The sequence below is a fragment of the Amblyraja radiata genome, chromosome 4, assembly GCF_010909765.2.
Source record: "Amblyraja radiata isolate CabotCenter1 chromosome 4, sAmbRad1.1.pri, whole genome shotgun sequence".
Lineage (NCBI taxonomy): Eukaryota > Metazoa > Chordata > Chondrichthyes > Rajiformes > Rajidae > Amblyraja > Amblyraja radiata.
Genome location: NC_045959.1, coordinates 116,944,687 through 116,963,171, shown reverse-complemented (window position 1 = coordinate 116,963,171; position 18,485 = coordinate 116,944,687). Strand labels below are relative to the sequence as shown.

At 44.9% G+C, this 18,485-nt stretch overlaps 2 protein-coding genes across 23 annotated transcripts in view; one reads left to right on the top strand and one right to left on the bottom strand.

Annotated features, from left to right (window-relative positions):
* Positions 1-7,798, top strand: part of dhx30 (DExH-box helicase 30) — a 63,141-nt gene extending 55,343 nt beyond the window's left edge. For 3 of the 4 annotated variants that reach the window (XM_033020326.1, XM_033020325.1, XM_033020328.1), the window contains 3 exons: positions 1,918-2,021; positions 4,159-4,298; positions 7,253-7,798. In XM_033020326.1, coding sequence (XP_032876217.1) covers positions 1,918-2,021; positions 4,159-4,298; positions 7,253-7,482 — 474 coding nt within the window. In that variant the 3' untranslated portion in view covers positions 7,483-7,798. The remainder of the gene's footprint in view (positions 1-1,917; positions 2,022-4,158; positions 4,299-7,252) is intronic. The other variant, XR_004411824.1, reaches the window with a different exon arrangement.
* A 1,379-nt stretch (positions 7,799-9,177) lies between these two features.
* The window catches only part of map4 (microtubule associated protein 4), a 250,747-nt gene continuing 241,439 nt past the window's right edge, over positions 9,178-18,485 (bottom strand). For all 19 annotated transcript variants that reach the window (XM_033020304.1, XM_033020314.1, XM_033020309.1 and 16 more), the window contains one exon: positions 9,178-16,730. In XM_033020304.1, coding sequence (XP_032876195.1) covers positions 16,726-16,730 — 5 coding nt within the window. In that variant the 3' untranslated portion in view covers positions 9,178-16,725. The remainder of the gene's footprint in view (positions 16,731-18,485) is intronic.

The following is an 18,485-nucleotide window of genomic DNA, read 5'->3' as shown; positions in this document are numbered from 1 at the left end:
TTGGGAAGGTGGGATAACATAGAACCAGTCGTCGTCTTCTTGTGTTTGAGACAGCAGAGGTTATGTAACGGCCTCCAGGAGCTGTCGCCAGTTCAATGTGCTGTTGTCATGGCCGTGAGGTCTACCCCTCGCCTGGGGGGATGAGAACAGCGCAGTCGAAAATGACGTGCTGCTGCTGCTGCTGTTTGCTGGTCTGCTCCACACACGCAGGCTGCTGATGATCGCAGCCCCCAGCGATGCATGTTGGCGTTGAACTGGCCGACCCCCTGTACGGAGCCGGTTCAGGGCGACCCACTCTTTGCGGGGCAGGTCCGAGCTGGGTGGGGCTGTGGTGTTCGGTGCAACAGTGATTTGAGGAGGTCGCGAAGTCTGTTCCCAGCTGGTTCTCCAAGCTCCTAGTGTGTTGAAACCGGAGCCACAGACGGTCGCTCGTGATGGGAGAACGGGCGACGAGATGACAGGCGTTGAGACCCCAGTTGCTGTGAGTCCTGGGCGAGGTGGTGCAGAGGATGTTTGGTGTCCGATGGGGCCTTGCACACCAGCCTGTGGGTGAAGTACTCTCTGCCAAGCGTGGCGGGTGCAATACCAGTATGTGAACGGGTGATCGATGGTCGGCATGGATTCGGTGGGGCGAAGGGCCTGTTTCCATGCTGTAACTCTAAACTGAACTAAATGATTAACATATTCCGCACTTTAGCTGTTCCCTCTGGTGTGGGAGCTGAGAATGCAAATGTTAAAATCAGAGAAACGTCACTTCAAAGCAAAATAAGGAGTTTGGACATCCGGAAGCAATGTGAATTTATTCCCAGAGACACGGATGCTGAGTCGTTTGAAATTTTCAGGAGGTTGATAAATGTTTGATAGAGGAGCTTCCCATGGGATGTAGAGAAGACTAAAATACGAAGCGATGCAGGTCAGACGGAACAAGCACTTCTGCTGACAGAGCAACTCCTCGCTCAGCGGTGAATGAAAATTAAACACTGCTGGAAACCCTGAGCTGGTCATGAATGTCTGCGGAAAGTCGAACACAGTCAAAGACTGTTCATTCTGTTTCCTTTTCCACGGATGCTCCCTGACCAGGGGCCACAGTTTAAGAATAAGGGGTAATCCATTTAGAACGGAGACGAGGAAACACTTTTTCACCCAGAGAGTTGTGAATCTGTGGAATTCTCTGCCTCAGAGGGCGGTGGAGGCCGGTTCGCTGGATATTTTCGAGAGAGAGCTAGATAGGGCTCTTAAAGATAGGGGATATGGGGAGAAGGCAGGAACGGGGTACTGGTTGTGGATGATCAGCCATGATCACATTGAATGGCGGTGCTGGCTCGAAGGACCGAATGGCCTACTCCTGCACCTACTGTCTATTGACCCGCTGAGTTTTTTCACTATTTTCTGTTTTTATTCCACTTCCAATGGTTTGTATTCTGGTAAAAACAGAAAGAACTGCAGATGCTGGAGATACTCAGCAGATCAGGCGGTGTCTGTGGGCCTTCTACCTTAAAGTCTGTTTTATCTTCCCATAGATGCAGCCCGACTTGCTGAGTATTTTCTCATGGAGTCTTACAGTGTGGTAACAGGCCCTTCGGCCCAACTTTCCCACACTGACCAACATGCCCCATCTACACTAGTCCTGTCTGCGTTTTGCCCGTGTCCCTCTAAACCTGTCCATCCATGTTCCTGTCCAAGTGTCTTTTAAACATTGTGATAATACTTGTATCAACTCCCTCCTCTGGCAGCTCGTTCCCTATACCCGCCATCCTTTGTGTAAAACGTTGCCCCTCAGGTTTCTATTAAATTTTCTTCCCTTTTACCTTAAACCTTTGTTCTGGGGTTCTTGATTCCCCAACACTGCTTGTATTTTTGACCCCTGATCCACATTGTTTAAGATTACTGTTCCTTGTTCTCTGGTTTGCTTTATAGCTGAGGCATGGGAAAGTCACCAGGGAGGGAAAGTTCAAACCGAAGAGTGTGGTGTGCCATACCAAGACTGGCCAGGTACTCCTGCACAGGTCGACCGTCAACAGGTAATTTAAAGCATGACCACTGTAGAGATGCATATGCAGAAAAGAACAAAGATCTCTTGTAGAATTTATAAAAAGACACAAACTGCTGAAGTAACTCAGTGGGTCAGGCGGCATCTGTGGAGAACACGGGTAGGACCGAGTCTGAAGAAAGGTCCTGACCAAAAAGTCACCTATCCATGTTCTCCCAATGCTGTCTGACCCACTGAGTTACTCCAGCACTTTGTCTTATTTTTGTACACCAGCATCTGCAGTTCCTTGTTTCTCTATCTCTTGTGGAATCATTCAGGTTGCTGCAGGTAAGAATTTCTTTGTTCCATTGTCGGTACATTTAACAATTAAACACTCGACTCTCAACTAATGCTAACTGGGCAATTTTTTTGCAAACTCATCTTTGCCGACCAGAGGTATTGGCAATGGTGTCCAGTGTTGTATGGCATTGCTCCCTGGACAAGTGCCTGACGGGACTGCATGGTATGAAAAGTAACTCGATTTCCTCAGCAGTTGGTGAATCGCACACAAACTGAAGCTTTCCACTGTACCTCCACACACACGACAATAATAAACCTAAAACAATGCTTTTGGCTTTGAAGCTCAAAATGGAACACAACAAGGTTGGAGTTACTTTACTAAACTGGTTACCCCTAGTAGATGAGTAGAATTCCTCTCTCTCTTTGCAGATTGAGCATTTCCTCATCATCATCATTGAAACCATCAACGGGCACGGTGTCTTACAATGCCGTGTACGACAGTGATCGCAACTTCTTCTGAAGTGTGGATGGCCGTTGGCTCGCCAGGAGCTCATCCGCCCTTTGACAGGTCTTGTTTTTGGTCCTGCTGGGGGTCCACAGCCCCCTCCTCACCTGGCAAACCAGATGGTTTAGTCGCCGACCATCCGACCATGGAGCGGGTAGCACGGGGATTACATGGTACCCGTGGCGGGGGGGGGAACTCCCCCCAACCTGAGCAATTCAAGAGTGTTTAATTGTCATGTGTACCAGCAACGGAACAATGAAATCCTTATCTGTTGCAGCTTAAAGGCCTGTAAATGCAATAACACATGGATATATATATAACACGATAAATTAATAGACATAGTACTTGTAAACCATAATAGCGCAAAACCAAATTCCTTGGTGTAAACAAAGACATAGTCCAGAGACAACCCATAGTTTGGTGTCTTGAAATAAAATATTTAATCATTACAAACGTGAAGTTGTCAAACTGGTTCACCGTTTAGGGAAGGAAGCTGACTATTCTCACTCAGGTCTACGAATGGCCAACCCATAGGTCCCTCTGCAGGGCATGGCAACTTCTCAGCACCTTGTAAAGTTTAGTTTCGTTTAGAGATACAGTGCGGAAAGAGACCCTTCGGCCCACCGGGTCAGCACCGACCAGCGATCACCGCACATTAACACAACCTACACACACTAGGGACAATTTACACTCATACACCAAGCCAATTAACACACGGAGTGTGGGAGGAAATCGAAGATCTCAGAGAAAACCCACGCGGTCACGGGGAGAACGTACAAACTCCGTACAGACAGCACCCGTAGTCTGGATTGAACCCAGGTCTCCGGCACTGCAAGGCAGCAACTCTACACTGTGGCCGCCCTTTTTTTTTGGACAATGAGTGCTCGGAAAGCACCATTTTGCAAATTTGCTTTGTTTGGATAAGGCATTAAACTCGGCACCATCTCCTGAGAAGAATATTAAAGATTCGGTGTCATATGTGTCATTCAATGTGCAGCTGGTACGGTGGCGCAGCGGTAGAGTTGCTGCCTCACAACGCCAGAGACCCGGGTTCCATCCTGTCTACGGGTGCTGGATGTATGGAGTTTGTACCTTCTTCCTGTGACTTTGTGGGTTTTCTCCGGGTGCTACATTTTCCTCCCACATTCCAAAGACGTGCAGGTTTGTACGTTAATTGGCTTCAGTAAAGATGGTAAATTGTCCCTAGTGTGCGGGGATCGCTAGTCGGTGCAGACTCGGTGCGCCGAAGGGCCTATTTCCGCGCTATATCTCTAAATTATATTAAGCTAAATTCAAAGTCAGGAAGATTTTTCCAGATCCCCCTTCCATGGCCAGGGACAGTTGAAACTATATTCCCCTCATGCCGTTTGCAATGTACTCGCAGGAACGAGGAAACTTTCAAGAGCCGCTGGATGACTTACTTCACAGCTGTGAAATCCAATGGGACTGTCTTTGTCCGTGACTCCTCCATGGTCCATCCGCTGGCTCTGCTGCTGCTCCCAGACTGTGATATTCATGTCAAGGGTAAGTGTTGTGGAAGGACTGTTGTACAGAGAAATCAGATTTCGCTGGTCCCTAGGAATGGAGATCCCACTCCAGCCCCTTGCTGGCTGGTGAAGTTGATGATTAGCTGAGAACCTGCAAGGCTATAAACCTTGGCTGCAGAGTTGACGACTACAAATGTGACTTCCTTGCTCAAGAGGTGGGGAAACATAGAAAATAGGTGTAGGAGTAGGCCATTTGGCCCTTCGAGCCAATATGATCATGGCTAGTCATCTAAAATCAGTACCCCGTTCCTGCTTTCTCTCCATATCCCCGGATTCCTTTAGCCCAAGCGCTAAATCTAACTCTGAACAACAGGAGCCCATAGACCTATCCATGTTCTCCATGGATGCTGCCTGACCTGCTGATTACTCCAGCACTTTGTGTCTATCTTTGGAGCCTGTAGACCAGGGGGGGGAGAACCTGTGACCTTAAGGCCGCATGCAGCGTTCTAGGCCATTAAGTGCGGCCTTTTGAACGAATCCAAATTTTGTAGAACAAATCCTTTTATTTTTATTAATATGTTTTTGTTCGTCTTTTATTAATTTTATTTTAATCTTAAAATGAACGTATTTAAAATACCAAACAGTAAAAGAAGATTCAACAAAATAATCCTATATCTAATTGAAGTTTCTTGGAATGCGGCCTTATTAGATTACAGCTAACTTAATGCGGCATTCCGACATGAAAAGGTTCCCCACCCCTGCTGTAGACCATTCTCCATAACATCTGTTGTAAGGAATGTGGTGGAGTCTATGGTCAAAGAAGAAACATCTGGACATTTAGGGAAGCTTGATAAATTTGCTAAGAGTGTTTATAAGGGCTAGTGGAGTCAAGGGATATGGGGAGAAGGCAGGCACGGGTTATTGATAGGGGACGATCAGCCATGATCACAATGAATGGCGGTGCTGGCACGAAGGACTGAATGGCCTCCTCCTGCAACTATGTTTCAAGGATATAACGAGCAGGGTTGATAGAGACAGGTTGATAGTTTTCCACAAGGCTCTCAGTAAGGAGCCACATCAACAGCTGGTGCACAAGATTGAACCTCATGGTACTGGGGAAGTGTGTTGGCATTGGACTGAAGACTGGTTATCACAGAGAAGTCAATCAAAATAAATGAGTGGTGCATTTCAATGCAAGTTCCAGTATTTGTTATTGGATGGGATACTGAGAGGCGTTTTTTTTTTAAATTGGAAAGACAAGGACTGATTATGGATAGCCGGCATGAGATCAACTCAGCAAATTTGATTTGATTTTGTTTGAAGAGGTAATCTAGGGGATTGACGTAGGCGGGTTAGTACAAGTGTCCACGTGAACTTCAGCAAGGTTTATGACATGGTTCCCCTTGATCAAATCATCTAGCAGGTTCTTTCATTTGGGATCTAGGGTGAACTGGCCAATTGGATACAAAAGTGGCTTAACGGGAAGGAGTCAGAAGGTGTCATTTGAAGGGGATAGTATTCAGATTGAAGTTCTGTGGCCAGTGTTATCGTGCATTAGATCACTGTCGTGTCCACTCATATATATTTATTTGAATGAGGATGTTGGTGGAACGATGAGTAAGTTTGCAGATGACAGCAGAATTGCTGACAGAGTGTATAGTGAAGAAGGTTGTCTAAGATTACAAAGGAAAGTGGGAAGGGAATGGCAAATGGAATTTAACTCTGACTGGTGACAACTGATGCATTTTGTGAAGTTCAATGTAGGCAGGACACATACAGTGAGGGCACTGCAGAGTGTTGTTGAACAGACACTAAGAGGTGCAAGTATATAGCTCCCTGAACGTGGCAACATTAGTAGATAGGGATGTGAAACAGGTATATGGCACGCTTGCCTTGACTCCCATGTCAAGTAGCCTGGAGAAAAATATAAAGTGTATTTGGCGCTTAATAAGTGATCAGATGTGAACTTAATGTTGCCCACAAGTTTTGAAATCTGTTACGACAGTCTGTTTAGAGTCACAGAGCATGAACACAGGTCATTTGGCCTAACTCGTCCATGTTGACCAAGATGCCCCATTTACCCACCATCATCAAGATGCAGGCTTTCAAATGGAAACATTGACCCACAGGTGCTGCCTGAACTGCTGAGTCCCTCCAGCACTTGGTGTTTTGGCATAATATTTTAGTTAGATGATTAAGGTGGGCTTCAGGAATACTAGCAGTTGCATCTTGGTTTGCTAGTGACCAAATTCAGTTGTAAAGTTGCTCAACACATATTTTGGGAAGAGATTGGCAAAACCAGCCCGCTCTCTTACGCCTGGGCAATGGTATCTCTGTGAAAATTTAAGAATAAGTAAGCCATTTAGAGCGGAGACGAGGAGTTGTGAGTCTGTGGCATTCTCTGCCTCAGAGAGCGGTTATCTGGATACTTTCTAGAGAGCTAGATAGGGCTCTTAAAGATAGCGGAGTCAGGGGATATGGGGAGAAGGCAGGAACGGGGTAATCATTGGGGATGATCAGCCATGATCACATTGAATGGCGGTGCTGGCTCGAAGGGCCGAATGTGTTAGTTTGTGTCCAAGATGGCTGTCGGAAGGGAGAGTGGACGCTGGCGCGGTTTAGCTGCCGCTGCTCTCTCTTCACATTGTGTTTTTGATTTTTTGTCTTTGGAGCGAATTCTGTCTTTAATTTGTGTATTGGTGATGTCCTTATTATTTATTTTACTCCGACTATGTTTTTTCTCTCTTGTTAATTTCTGTTAGGTGTCCTTGAGACTTTGAAAGGCGCCCGCAAATAAAATGTATTATTATTATTATTATTGTCTATAAAAAGGCCCCAGATTCTGCACGTCTTTGATGTTTATCAGAAGCTTGTAAGCACGCACCACCAGGCTCTGGAACAGTCTCTGTTATCAGGCTTCTGAACGCTCCTTCCATAAGCTAGGTGACAATAATAAACCTAAACCCAAGTTTATCCTTTGTCCTTTTTCAGAGGATGGCGACTGTGTGCTGCTCACCCTGGCTGACTGCAGCCTCCTCCAGCTGGAGCTGGACACAAAGACAGCACATCTCTTGTACAGCTTCCGCACGGCCATGCACAATATGGTAGAAACCTGCCTGCGCCACGAGTTGCCTGAACTTCCCTGTGCCTTGCGTGAGGAGCACGACGAAGTGCTTTCACTACTCGTGGAACTTTTGAACTGCTGGCCGATGAGTGAATGATTCACTGGCACTGTGGCAGGCAGGCAGGTGAGCTTGCATCCTATTCTGTATCATAATTGCCTGGTGCATTGTACAAAAAAGATATAGCTGCTGTATTTAATTCTTTGAAGTGTGCTCACCTTGCAATATTACTTGAAAATAATGGACTGAATAGTGTATGAATTTATAATTTATAACTGATGTTTATAACAATTTGTGCTTAAAACTGCAAGCAGAATAAATCTTATTGATTAAGACCCCCTGAAAATTTGGGGGAATGGTTTTGTACAGGCAGTATTGTCTGATTTCCATAATTTAAAATGTATTTAAAACATTGTCAACCTGTTTGTGTTTGTTATTTTTACTTTGAAATTACAAACTGTGCCATACAAGGTGGATCAAAGGCAGACTCTTGACTCTTGAGTAAACCTGGTTAGGGTGTGATACAGCGTGGAAACAGGCCCTTTGGCCCAACTTGCCCACACCGGCCAACAATGTCCCAACTACACTAGTCCCACTTGCATGCACTTGGTCCATATCCCTCCAAACCTGTCCTATCCATGTACCTGTCTAACTGTTTCTTAAACAATGGGATAATCCCAGCCTCAACTACCTCCTCTGGCAGCTTGTTCCATACACCCACCATCCTTTGTATGAAAAAGTTACCCCTCAGATTCCTATTAAATCTTTTCACCTTCACCTTGAACCTATGTTCTCTGGTCCTTGATTCCCCTACTCTGGGCATCTACCTGATCTATTCCTCTCATTTTGTACATCTCTAGAAGAACCTTCCCCCTCATCCTTTTGTGCTCCATGGAATAGAGACCCGGCCTACTCAACCTCTCCCTATAGCTCACACCCTCTAGTCTTGGCCACATCCTCGTAAATCTTTTCTGAACCCTTTCAAGCTTAACAATATCTTTCCTATAACGTGGTGCCCAGAACTGAACACAATATTCTAAATGCGGTCTCACCAACGTCTTATACAACTGCAACATATATTCTATACTCAATACTCTGACTGAAGAAGACCAAAGTGCCAAAAGCCTTTTTGACCACCTTATCCACCTGCAGCTCGACCTGCACTCCTAGATCCCTCTGCTCTACAACATTCCCTCGAAGCCTACCATTCACTGTGTAGGTCCTGCCCTTGTTTGACGTCCCAAAATGCAACATCTCACACTTTTCTGTATTAAATTCCATCAACCATTCCTCTGCCCACCTGGTCAATCGATCCAGATCCTGCTGCAATCTTTCACAACCATCTTCACTATCTGCAAAACCACTCACTTTTGTAAAAATAACAAACTTGCGAATCTTGCCCTGTACGTTCTCATCCAAATCATTGATGTAGATGACAAACTACACGAGAGCCCCGATTACCGACGAGTTGCCATTACCGAATCAGGGCAAACTCAGGAGAACTCGTGGAATGAACTCGTACCGTGGGACAGAGGTTTGACACTTCTGATTTTACCTTCTCCCTCTCAAATTACAGATTAAAACTTAGCATATTATGGTCAATACCTCCTTATGGTTCCTTTACCTTGAGTTCCCTTATCAAATCCGGTTCATTAAACACTAAATCCAGAATTGCCTTCTCCCTGATAGGCTCCAGAACAAGCTGCTGTAAGAATCCATCTCGGAGGCAGTTTACCCAGCCCATGGGGCCACTGCACTCCAAAAAGGACAGAACACAAAACACACACACACGGGTAACATCAACATTTAAGCTTTATTTCAAACCTTTACTTGTACAATAAGGACCAAACAATGGGAAGAGTTGTTGCCACAGCGGTCAAACAGCAAAAGCGAGAAGAAAATTTCAAGAATATTAAATGTGTGCAAGGCAAGGACAATAGCAGCAGCGGAGATACTGTCCTGTATCACCCAGGCACGCACTGCTGCAGCCCGTTACTACTTTAAAAACCCATTTATAGACTCTTAAAAACTACACAAATTAACGTTGGTTTTCAGTAACGGCATACTTTTTCCTAAAATCTCGCTTCTCATCTTACAATGTAGAAATGACAATTATTTTTTTGAAGAATAGTGCCTCAAACATATGTTCTGTGATGTTAGTGTGGACGGATGCTTAAAGCTTTAAAACTCTGCAATGGGAAGTGGGAACGTGGTTTAGAAAAGCACCACTGAATCGTAAAAGTGGAAGTAGCTGAAATTTCTTCAGTGCTATAAAGGCCTCTTCCCCTCTCTCTCCCCCCCCCCCCCCCCCCCCCCCCCCGGAAACAAAACCAGTAGTGGCAGTTAGGGAGGATTTCTTTAAAGAACAAAAAGGATTAGCATGAACTTCAAGGCAACGTTGCTGGTCCTGATTAAGGGAAATAATTGAGTGGTACGGGAAAAGCAAAAAGTGGAAGTGTAGGGGGTAGAGAAAGCAAGTCTGGGTGGGAGAAAGGGAAGATGCCAAATCCCCTAAAATGGATTCTGGATTTTTCTCACCTTTAATTACAAAAGTTATTTGGTTGTAAATTCCTGCTGAGTTTCCTTTTGTCACTGGTTGGGGAAAGGTACCTATTGAAAGGATTGGTAGTGGAAGGGGTGAATCGTCCGTGGACACATGCAGAATTAAAGTGAGAGAGCACTGACCCTTTCAGCCTTGTATCAACAGTCTAAGTCCTTGTTCTCATGAATGGACCCATTATTCTGGCAATCCATACTGCAGTGGTGGTCTTGATGTAAGACACCCACTATAAGGCCAGCGTCAGCTATCGAGTGGAGGCTGTGGGCTTCTCCCCATAAAGCTACAAGTCATCCAGTCTCACTGCTGGCACAGACATGTTCTTTCATTCTGGGGATGGAGAAAAGGGAAGGATTGAGATGGAGGATATGTTGGTCCTGGAGTGGACTAGTGCTTTCTTTGTACAACAGAATCCACGTTGTTAAACACCCATCACAATGTCTGTCGAACACACGGCCACTCCAGGATCAGAGGCCGGTCACACTGATTCCACAGACATCAGTGGATTGAACAAGTTATTGCTTTTTATCCCCTCCAAAGGTTGTCATTTATAATTTCCGTTTAATCTAGATAGTACATGCACAATTTTAAAAATGTAATATTTAAAAAAGAAACAATTCACAAGTAAATAAGTTCATTTTGGAAAGTACCAGGTGCTGGCGCGACCAACAAATCACACTGTTCAGTAACAGGAGTATTTTTTTTCTCGGGTGGGAATGGTGAGATGAGGAGGTTGTTGTGGGTTGTATCAAACATCACCTTTGAAACCAGATGCACGTTCACTAACTACTGACACCCCAAACAAAAAGAAACTTGTATTTATAATGTGCCTTTATGTCCCTTTCAAAACCTTCTGAAGTGATTTACAGCCAAGAAAATATTTTTGAAGTGTAATCACTGTTGTGGGAATTGTGACAGCAATTTGCTTTCATCAATTTCCCACCAACTTGGGCACTTAATCCATGACCATTCAAACATCTAAAGGTCACATTAAAGGCCTTTTTAATGACTATTTGTACATTTATTCCTCACAAACTCAAGAATCGTCTCTGCAGTTAGCAGTCTACGGCCATGTGAAGCCTAATCCAAAGTCAATGAACATCCATCAGCCCATCCGCCTACATGTCACCACCCACTGCTGCCCCAATTACGATGACCCTTAATTGCGGAGAGACCCAAAATCAAACCTGCAATCCCTATTCTTCTCCAAGCTGTACTAAGGAGTAGTTATAAGCAAAGCAAATGCACTTCAGATGTTGTCAAGGGAATTCTCTTTGACTCCTGACACAGACCAATTCACATTAAACCACACAAAGGTAAGGAAACTAAAAAAAATACAATCACAGCAGCACAAACATCATATTAAAAATGATCTGTCCAACACGTACACATGCACATAAACATCCGAGATTCTTGCACCAAGGAGGGTGCACAATTCTTTACAATCTGATGTATAAAGTTTTAAGAGCATTTTTCCAACACAATTGTAAATGTGAACCGACCTCTCTGGGACTGTTGGGACCAGAGTAATCCCATCATTTTCCTGAAATCAATACATCAATTCTGTGCAAATGTGATATATTTCTACTGAAATTAATCAAATGTAGTTCCACATGTAAACGTAGTTTTTTTTTCTGGTTAGAAGGTTGAAGGGAAAGGTGGAGCAGGTCAGACCAGTTTAAATGAAGCTGCTTCACAAAACTCAATAAATGTCATTAATACCGTCCATTTTCACCTCCATCTGGGCATTAGTGCAGATTAAAACAATGATGTTATATACCAGTCACCTTCTAGAACTACTCTGAATTAAGTATAAACAACAATAGAATGTTATATATTTTAAATGCTCGAGTGATTCTGAATAGTGTTTGAAAGGTCAAGTACAGGTCTGGATGCAGTTACAAACGGAAGCTAACAAGAGGCAATTGTAGCAGACAATCTGGTACAGAGGCAGTAAATCCCTTTGAAAAAGACATTTAGATGAGGGATAATGAATAACAAGTGTTGAACGTGCAGTTCCCTTTCTGAGCAACTTTAGAATTAATAACGTCCGCCAAACCTTGATCAATAGACCAACATTACTTCATTTAAAACACACATCACTTCTTCATTTAAAACACATCTCTCGGTGTGCAAAATCCAGATACACCTCTCATGATTCCTCTTTTACAGTCTCGGCCAAACTCCCTGAAGTAGGAAGAGTTTAATTTGTTCTCAGAAGTATCCCTAACGTTTCAGCCGCTCCTGCTTCAGACAGTGCATGTGGAGGAAGGAACACATCTGCTGGAGCCAGAGTAGATTAAATGCACCTCCTGTCTCCAGTGGCCCCTCCACAAACAAGCCTCACTCTCACTGAAGGACCAGCTGAACAATTTAAAAATTCCTCAGAAATTAACAATATCAACTACAGCAAACTTTCCAGTCATTCCCCAGCACCCTGCGTCTCTGGGCTTCAGGTAATTATACCCTCTGCCTGACTCCCTTCACCAAACCACCCCCTTACTTGACACATCAGTTACCCAATCTCACCGTCACCTTTGAACCGAGTTTGTGCTTTGAACACCAATGACCAAACTTGGAACAAGTGCCGACTGCGCTGCCACTTACAAAGTCCAAACAAGCACACGTACATGGTTGCACTGTACGCAGGCATTTGCCACTATGTGTGTGCACACAACCTCCCATTTTAGTATTCAAATTTAGCCCATCAGCCTGACTCCACTCACTCACTCACTTGCAATAGCTATTATCATAACTGAACAACCCTAATGGCTTGATTCTAGTTTTCTCTTTCCTACACATTGGTGCGTTTACATCTAATTGCTGCCCTACCCCTGATCCTTCATTTCATAAAACTCTGCACAAACTCCACTTCCACGGACAGCGTCCATTCATTCCTGCCCACCAACCGCTGAGAACAATTCTACAAATCCTGGCCGGCCAACTCTTGTAACAAAGGCAGCGCTCCACAGCCTTGAAGATTATATTGTTTAGAAAACAGAGTTAATTGTATTTTTTTAAATCACTACTCATTATACAATAGTCAGTACTTCATCACCAAAGATTAAACTTGAAGAAATCTATAAGTTAAAACAATTTACAGTTCTTTTTAAAAACAAATTTTAACACCAAGACGGAAACAGAAGCTGCGAAGACTAAGAAAAATACCTCAGGTTTATTCAGTAACAGGACTTGTTCTTAACACAAAGAAAATGATAGACAATGGCTATAAGCCATATCCAGATGTGATGAATCCCCCTCCTATCCGAGTTCCTCTCCAATCTACCTCTAAACGCTGTGACCGTTGAGTAGAACCAGCCACACGTCCATTCCAGAGGCCCGGCTTTCATTGATCCACAGGGTAAACTGAGGAGGAGCAAAATGTAGATGCAAGGAACTGCAGATGCTGGTTTACAAAAAAAGACGCAAAGTGCTGGAGTAACTCAACGGGTCAGGCAGCGTCTCTGGAGAACACGTTTCGGGTCGGGACCCTTCTTCAGACTGATTGAGAGATTCAACCTGAGAGGGTCTGTTATTGCGATCATTGATCTCCCGTAGGGATCAGTGCCGAGACCCTCACTGTCTGCGGGGCACAGTAACTGTCTAAATATGAATGATGGAGACACCATTCGCAGAAACAACTAAAAGTTGGTGGTGGTGTTGATAATGAGGAGAATGGTCTTGAGCGCCAGAGCAACATTGATCGGTAAGATCAGCAGAGCTACGACACAGTGTTTCATTCTGACAAGTGGTGAAGCATTTTGGAAGGACTAATAAAAGTGGGACAGTTAAGTAGGGCGCTAGTGAATATTGAGGACCAGAAGGATCTTGGTACACAATTCCCACAGATCCCTGCAGGTGGCATCACATGTAGGTAAAGTAGCTAAGGCAACATATATGGTACTTGCCAGATTTAGGTGGGCATGGAATACAAGAACATTGCGCAAACATTAGCCTGTAGCTGGAGTGCTCTAGGTGCCACACTAGAGGAAGGACAAGGATTGCACTGGAGGGGGTGCGGGGCAGATTCACCAGGGTGACGCCTGGGTCGGAGTGTTTCAGTTAAGAGGAGGAACTGGATAATCTGTATTTGTTTCACTGGATTTGGGTAGAGGCAGAGACTCGCAGAGCGATCACTTGAATCGCCAAGGCACAGGAAGCCACGGGGCTGTGCTGAAAGATGGGATTAGTAGAGATGGCTCTTCAATACCTAACATTGGTAGGGTGCGCAGAAGAGCCTGTTTCTGTGCTCCATGACTCAAATGATGAGTTGCTCCAGGCTACTTGATGGAGAGGGTAAGCTTCAAAACAATTACTTGCGAATATCTACCAACTTTAATAAAAAGGTGCTTATAAACTAACAAAATCCCATTTCAACAACTGCAGCTGGGTTTGATATCTAAGTTTAGATATTTGTAAAAAGGAAAGTGGTACAAATAAGCTGACTAAGGGGGTTGGTGGAGGAAGGAACTCACACAACATTTTAGCAGTGTTTAGAGAAGCACTTCAAGGTTGAGTGCTGACAACTGATGGGTATTTGATGCGTAGTAGGGAAACGTTGGGCCGAAGGGCCCATCTCCGTGTTGGACGACTCTACAGCAAACACGTTAGCCTTCCCGCCCTGTGTGAAATACCAAAAGGCAACCTTTGCTCCTTTGTCTTTAGATTTATTTAAAGATGTTTTAAAAAGAACTGCGGCAGTTCCTGTCAATTTGGCATTTAATGACGGGTGCTATGAAGCTGTTTTTTTGTTGGGGAGCAGGGGGGTTGAAGAAAGAGGTTGTGGAGGGGGGGGGGGGGGGGTGGAAACAAAACGTTTCCAAGGAAAAAGAGCAGAATCAATCCTGTGGGCAGGGGAAGGTAGATCAGTTTCACATCAATGGTGTAGGAAAGAACTGCAGATGCTGGTTTAAACTGAAGAGAGACTAAATGCTGGAGTAACTCAGCAGGACAGGAAGCCCCTGCCGCCATTCTCCCAGACAGAAACATCATTAGATATACAAGGCAATTCCTTCTCTCCAGAGATGCTGCCTGTCCCGCTGAGTTACTCCAGCATTTTGTGTCTATCTTCACATCAATTGCCTCTTCACAGGTGTTGACCGACCAGAGTATTTTCACCATCTACCCAGTTTGCTTTTACTCCCCCCCCCCCCCCCCCCCCGGGGGAGGGGGCCCTTTCCCTTTAAGTTAGTGCTGCCCTCAGCAAAGGCAGGATGTAGATTATGGAAGGACAAGGCTATGCCCAGAGATCGTGGGGAAATTGCAAGAATTCAGTCAGAATGGATAGCTTTGCTCCAGGGAAATAACAAGAGTTCAGGTCAAGATTAAATGTACTGGTTGGTAAAGTATTCCCACCTAGCCTCCTAGCAACTGACTAGTTAATGCCAACATTTGTACTTCTGCACAGCTCTCAGAAGTAGTTCATTTGATCCAATCTTCCTAGGGTTCAATTTCAGACCTAGTCTACAAAAAAATAGGCCTCCACTTCCGCTCTGACGTCTGCCCTGCAGCAACAAGGGTGGGGGCAAGAATTAAAGGTAGATATGGGGTTATGGGGAATGAGCCTCGTGCTAAGAGTTAGCATGGATTTACTGGGGCTGAATAGCTTTCTTCCATGGTGCAAGATTATACAGGTCTATTGTATGTGCACAAAAGGGCAAGGAATGATGAACAACTTCTGAACTCCATACCAAGCTGCATGGTAATGGACTGACTGGTACCGACAAACTATGCTGTAAAATAAAACCCTTGGGAAAGATAATGATTGCAGTTTCTATAAAAAGTATCTTAGGCAACAGACCGCTGAGGCTTGAACATTGCTCACATCAAAAACTTTTTTAAACTTTCATGTTTTTTGTGTTTCTTTACCAACTCACTTCTGCCCTGTCCATTACAAGTGTGCAAATTCAGTGTGTTCAAATGATTTATATTTGTGACTTTTGCTTTATTTACAGGGAAATGGGGACCAATAAGTAGAGACTAAATGTACAGCAGGGTAAGGTTTAACAATATGAATGGGTGGTTTCAGAGCAGCGCAGGTTATTAGACTTTGGGAAAAGAGCAAAATCCCTCAAAGAAAAGCAAGATTCGCAGCTGCTGCCAATGCAAGGGCGGGCTGCAGGTCGATTACATCTCTGGAGTGCAGGAGGAAAATGCAAAGACAAACACCTGGGGGAAATAATTTGTAAAAAATTAAATATTCCCGTCAAGCCATTTGAGGACGTAGGGGAAAAGATTTGGGGTGGGGTTAGGGTGCTTTTTAATTCCCTATATCCATCTACTGTATCTGACAAACCTGATGATTAGATGATGAATTCATGCTCCCAACCAGTCTACAATCCAGTGTTGGATTAACTGGCTCCATTCAAGCCCATTATCTTATTCTAAAATAGCAGGCATCTATCACGCAAGGGTGTATGTTGAGCAGTTACATGGATTTTTTTTTAAACATGGTTCCCCAGCCCCCGAAATAACTCAATAGGAACATCCCTTTCAAAGCACAAATCCTGTTAATGATGCTAAACCTCTTGTTTTTGTTAAATGTAGTTTGAAACAAACATGAAGATAAGAAGAAATAATAAATTCACAAGCTCTGCTGTGCTAGATTGGCAGACGGGTTTCCAGCAGGGATAGCAAGCTGCAGAGATCCAAGGGAGCTGAGGCTTTCAGTTAGTGATGAGCTGCAGAGAGGCGAGGTGTGGTCTGAAACGGGGGATTTGTACACAATGTCTGCTCCGTGGTCTGTCCTGGCCTTGGCGTTCTCACGGAACATCAGCTTGTGAGATTCAATCTGCGGACGAGGAAAAGGACATAATAATAATTCACCCCACAACTGGAACCCTTAGCACCACCATCCTGTAAAAGCATTGCACCCCTGCCACATAGTCACGTTCACAAGGAAACTCCTGCGTTGTGCACTTCTTGTTTAGCACATTGGCTGTTGTAGAGGAGATCTCCCAAGCTGGGATTTGTGGAGCTGAGGATATTTGAGTAGGGGGAAGGGAGAGAGTAATTACTCAGTAACCTCAGGTGGAACGTCTATGAATTCCAGGTAAAGACAAGATCAAGCTTCACTGTGGTACCACCTACAATCTGATACTTGCTGCCAGAGCACACCTATGGAAAATGGACACCTATCATTGAGTCATACAGCATGGAAACAGGCCCTTCGGCCCAACTTTCCCATGCCGACCAAGATGCTCCATCTCTACTAGTTCCACTTGCCCGCGTCTGGCCCATATACCCACCACCCTCTGAATTAAAAGGTTGCCCATTAGGTTGATTGTAAACCTTTCCCTTCAACCTTAAGCCTATATCCTCTCATTCTTGAATCCCTAACTCTGGGTAAAATACTTGTGCATTCACCCTATCTATTCCTCTCATTATTTTATTCTCCTCTATCAGATCACCTGTCATCCTCCAGCGCTCCATAGAATAACGGTCATGGGAAGAACCGCTGCCTAACCTTGCTCTTCCTACAGTGGAAACAAAGAACTGCAGATGCTGGCTTATAGCGGGTCAGGCATCTCTGGAGGAAAAGGCCGGGTGATGTTTTGGGGTCGGGCCCTTTCTTCAGACTGAAAGTAGGGGTGGGGTGGGGGCGGGGAGAGGAAAGGTGAAGAGCCGGAGGTGAGAATCAGGGCCAGCCACAGATGATGTCTGCAGGGCGTTGCCTAGTGGGTCCATTGCTGGCCACGCGATGTATCCAAGGTATATTGTGGCTCTGGTCTTTTCTCACCTCCAGCTCTTCACGTCCCCCCCCTACTTACAGTCTGAACGTACTCTCTCTCCCTATCACTCAGGTCCTTGAGTCCTGGCAACAACATTGTCAACCTTCTCTGCACTATTACCTGCTGATACAAACTGACCTGTAACATTAGTCCCTTTCAGGTGTTTGTTGTGTCGTATTCTCCCCCCCCCCCTCCCCCTTCCTGATACACATCCATTTCTCCCCCCACTCCCCAGTCACCCTGCTCCCTTCCCCCGCTTCATACACTCATCTCCCATCCACAACCCCTCATTTGATTTCTATCCCTCCTCTGGCTTCATGTTTCACCCCCTCCACTCCGTGTATCCGACACTCGCCTTCATTACTTACTCCAACCATCGGCCAATCTACCCCCCCTCCTCACTCCACCTGTATCCACCTATCACTCGCCAGACTTTGTCCAGCCCCCACCTCTCTATTTCAGCTTCTCCCCCCCCAACAATCTGTAGGGTCCCGACCCGTGACATCACCTGTACATTCCCTCCACAGATGCTGCCTGACCTGCTGAGTTACTTCAGCACATGTATTTTATTCTACGTCCACTTCACAATCCTACAAATAAGACAGATTTTTCTTCCGCATCATCTAAATGATTCTCAACATGACATTAATTGTAAAGAAAGCTATTTCAATATGTTACTCTCTACTATATATTTTCCTACTTTGTTCTTTCCCGATATTTCCGTCCACTTCCCCTGCAGATACTGATTCTCAGTGGGGTATTCAAGCTGAACAGTGATGCCACCTCCAGACCTTGTTCACACTGCGGTTCTTCCC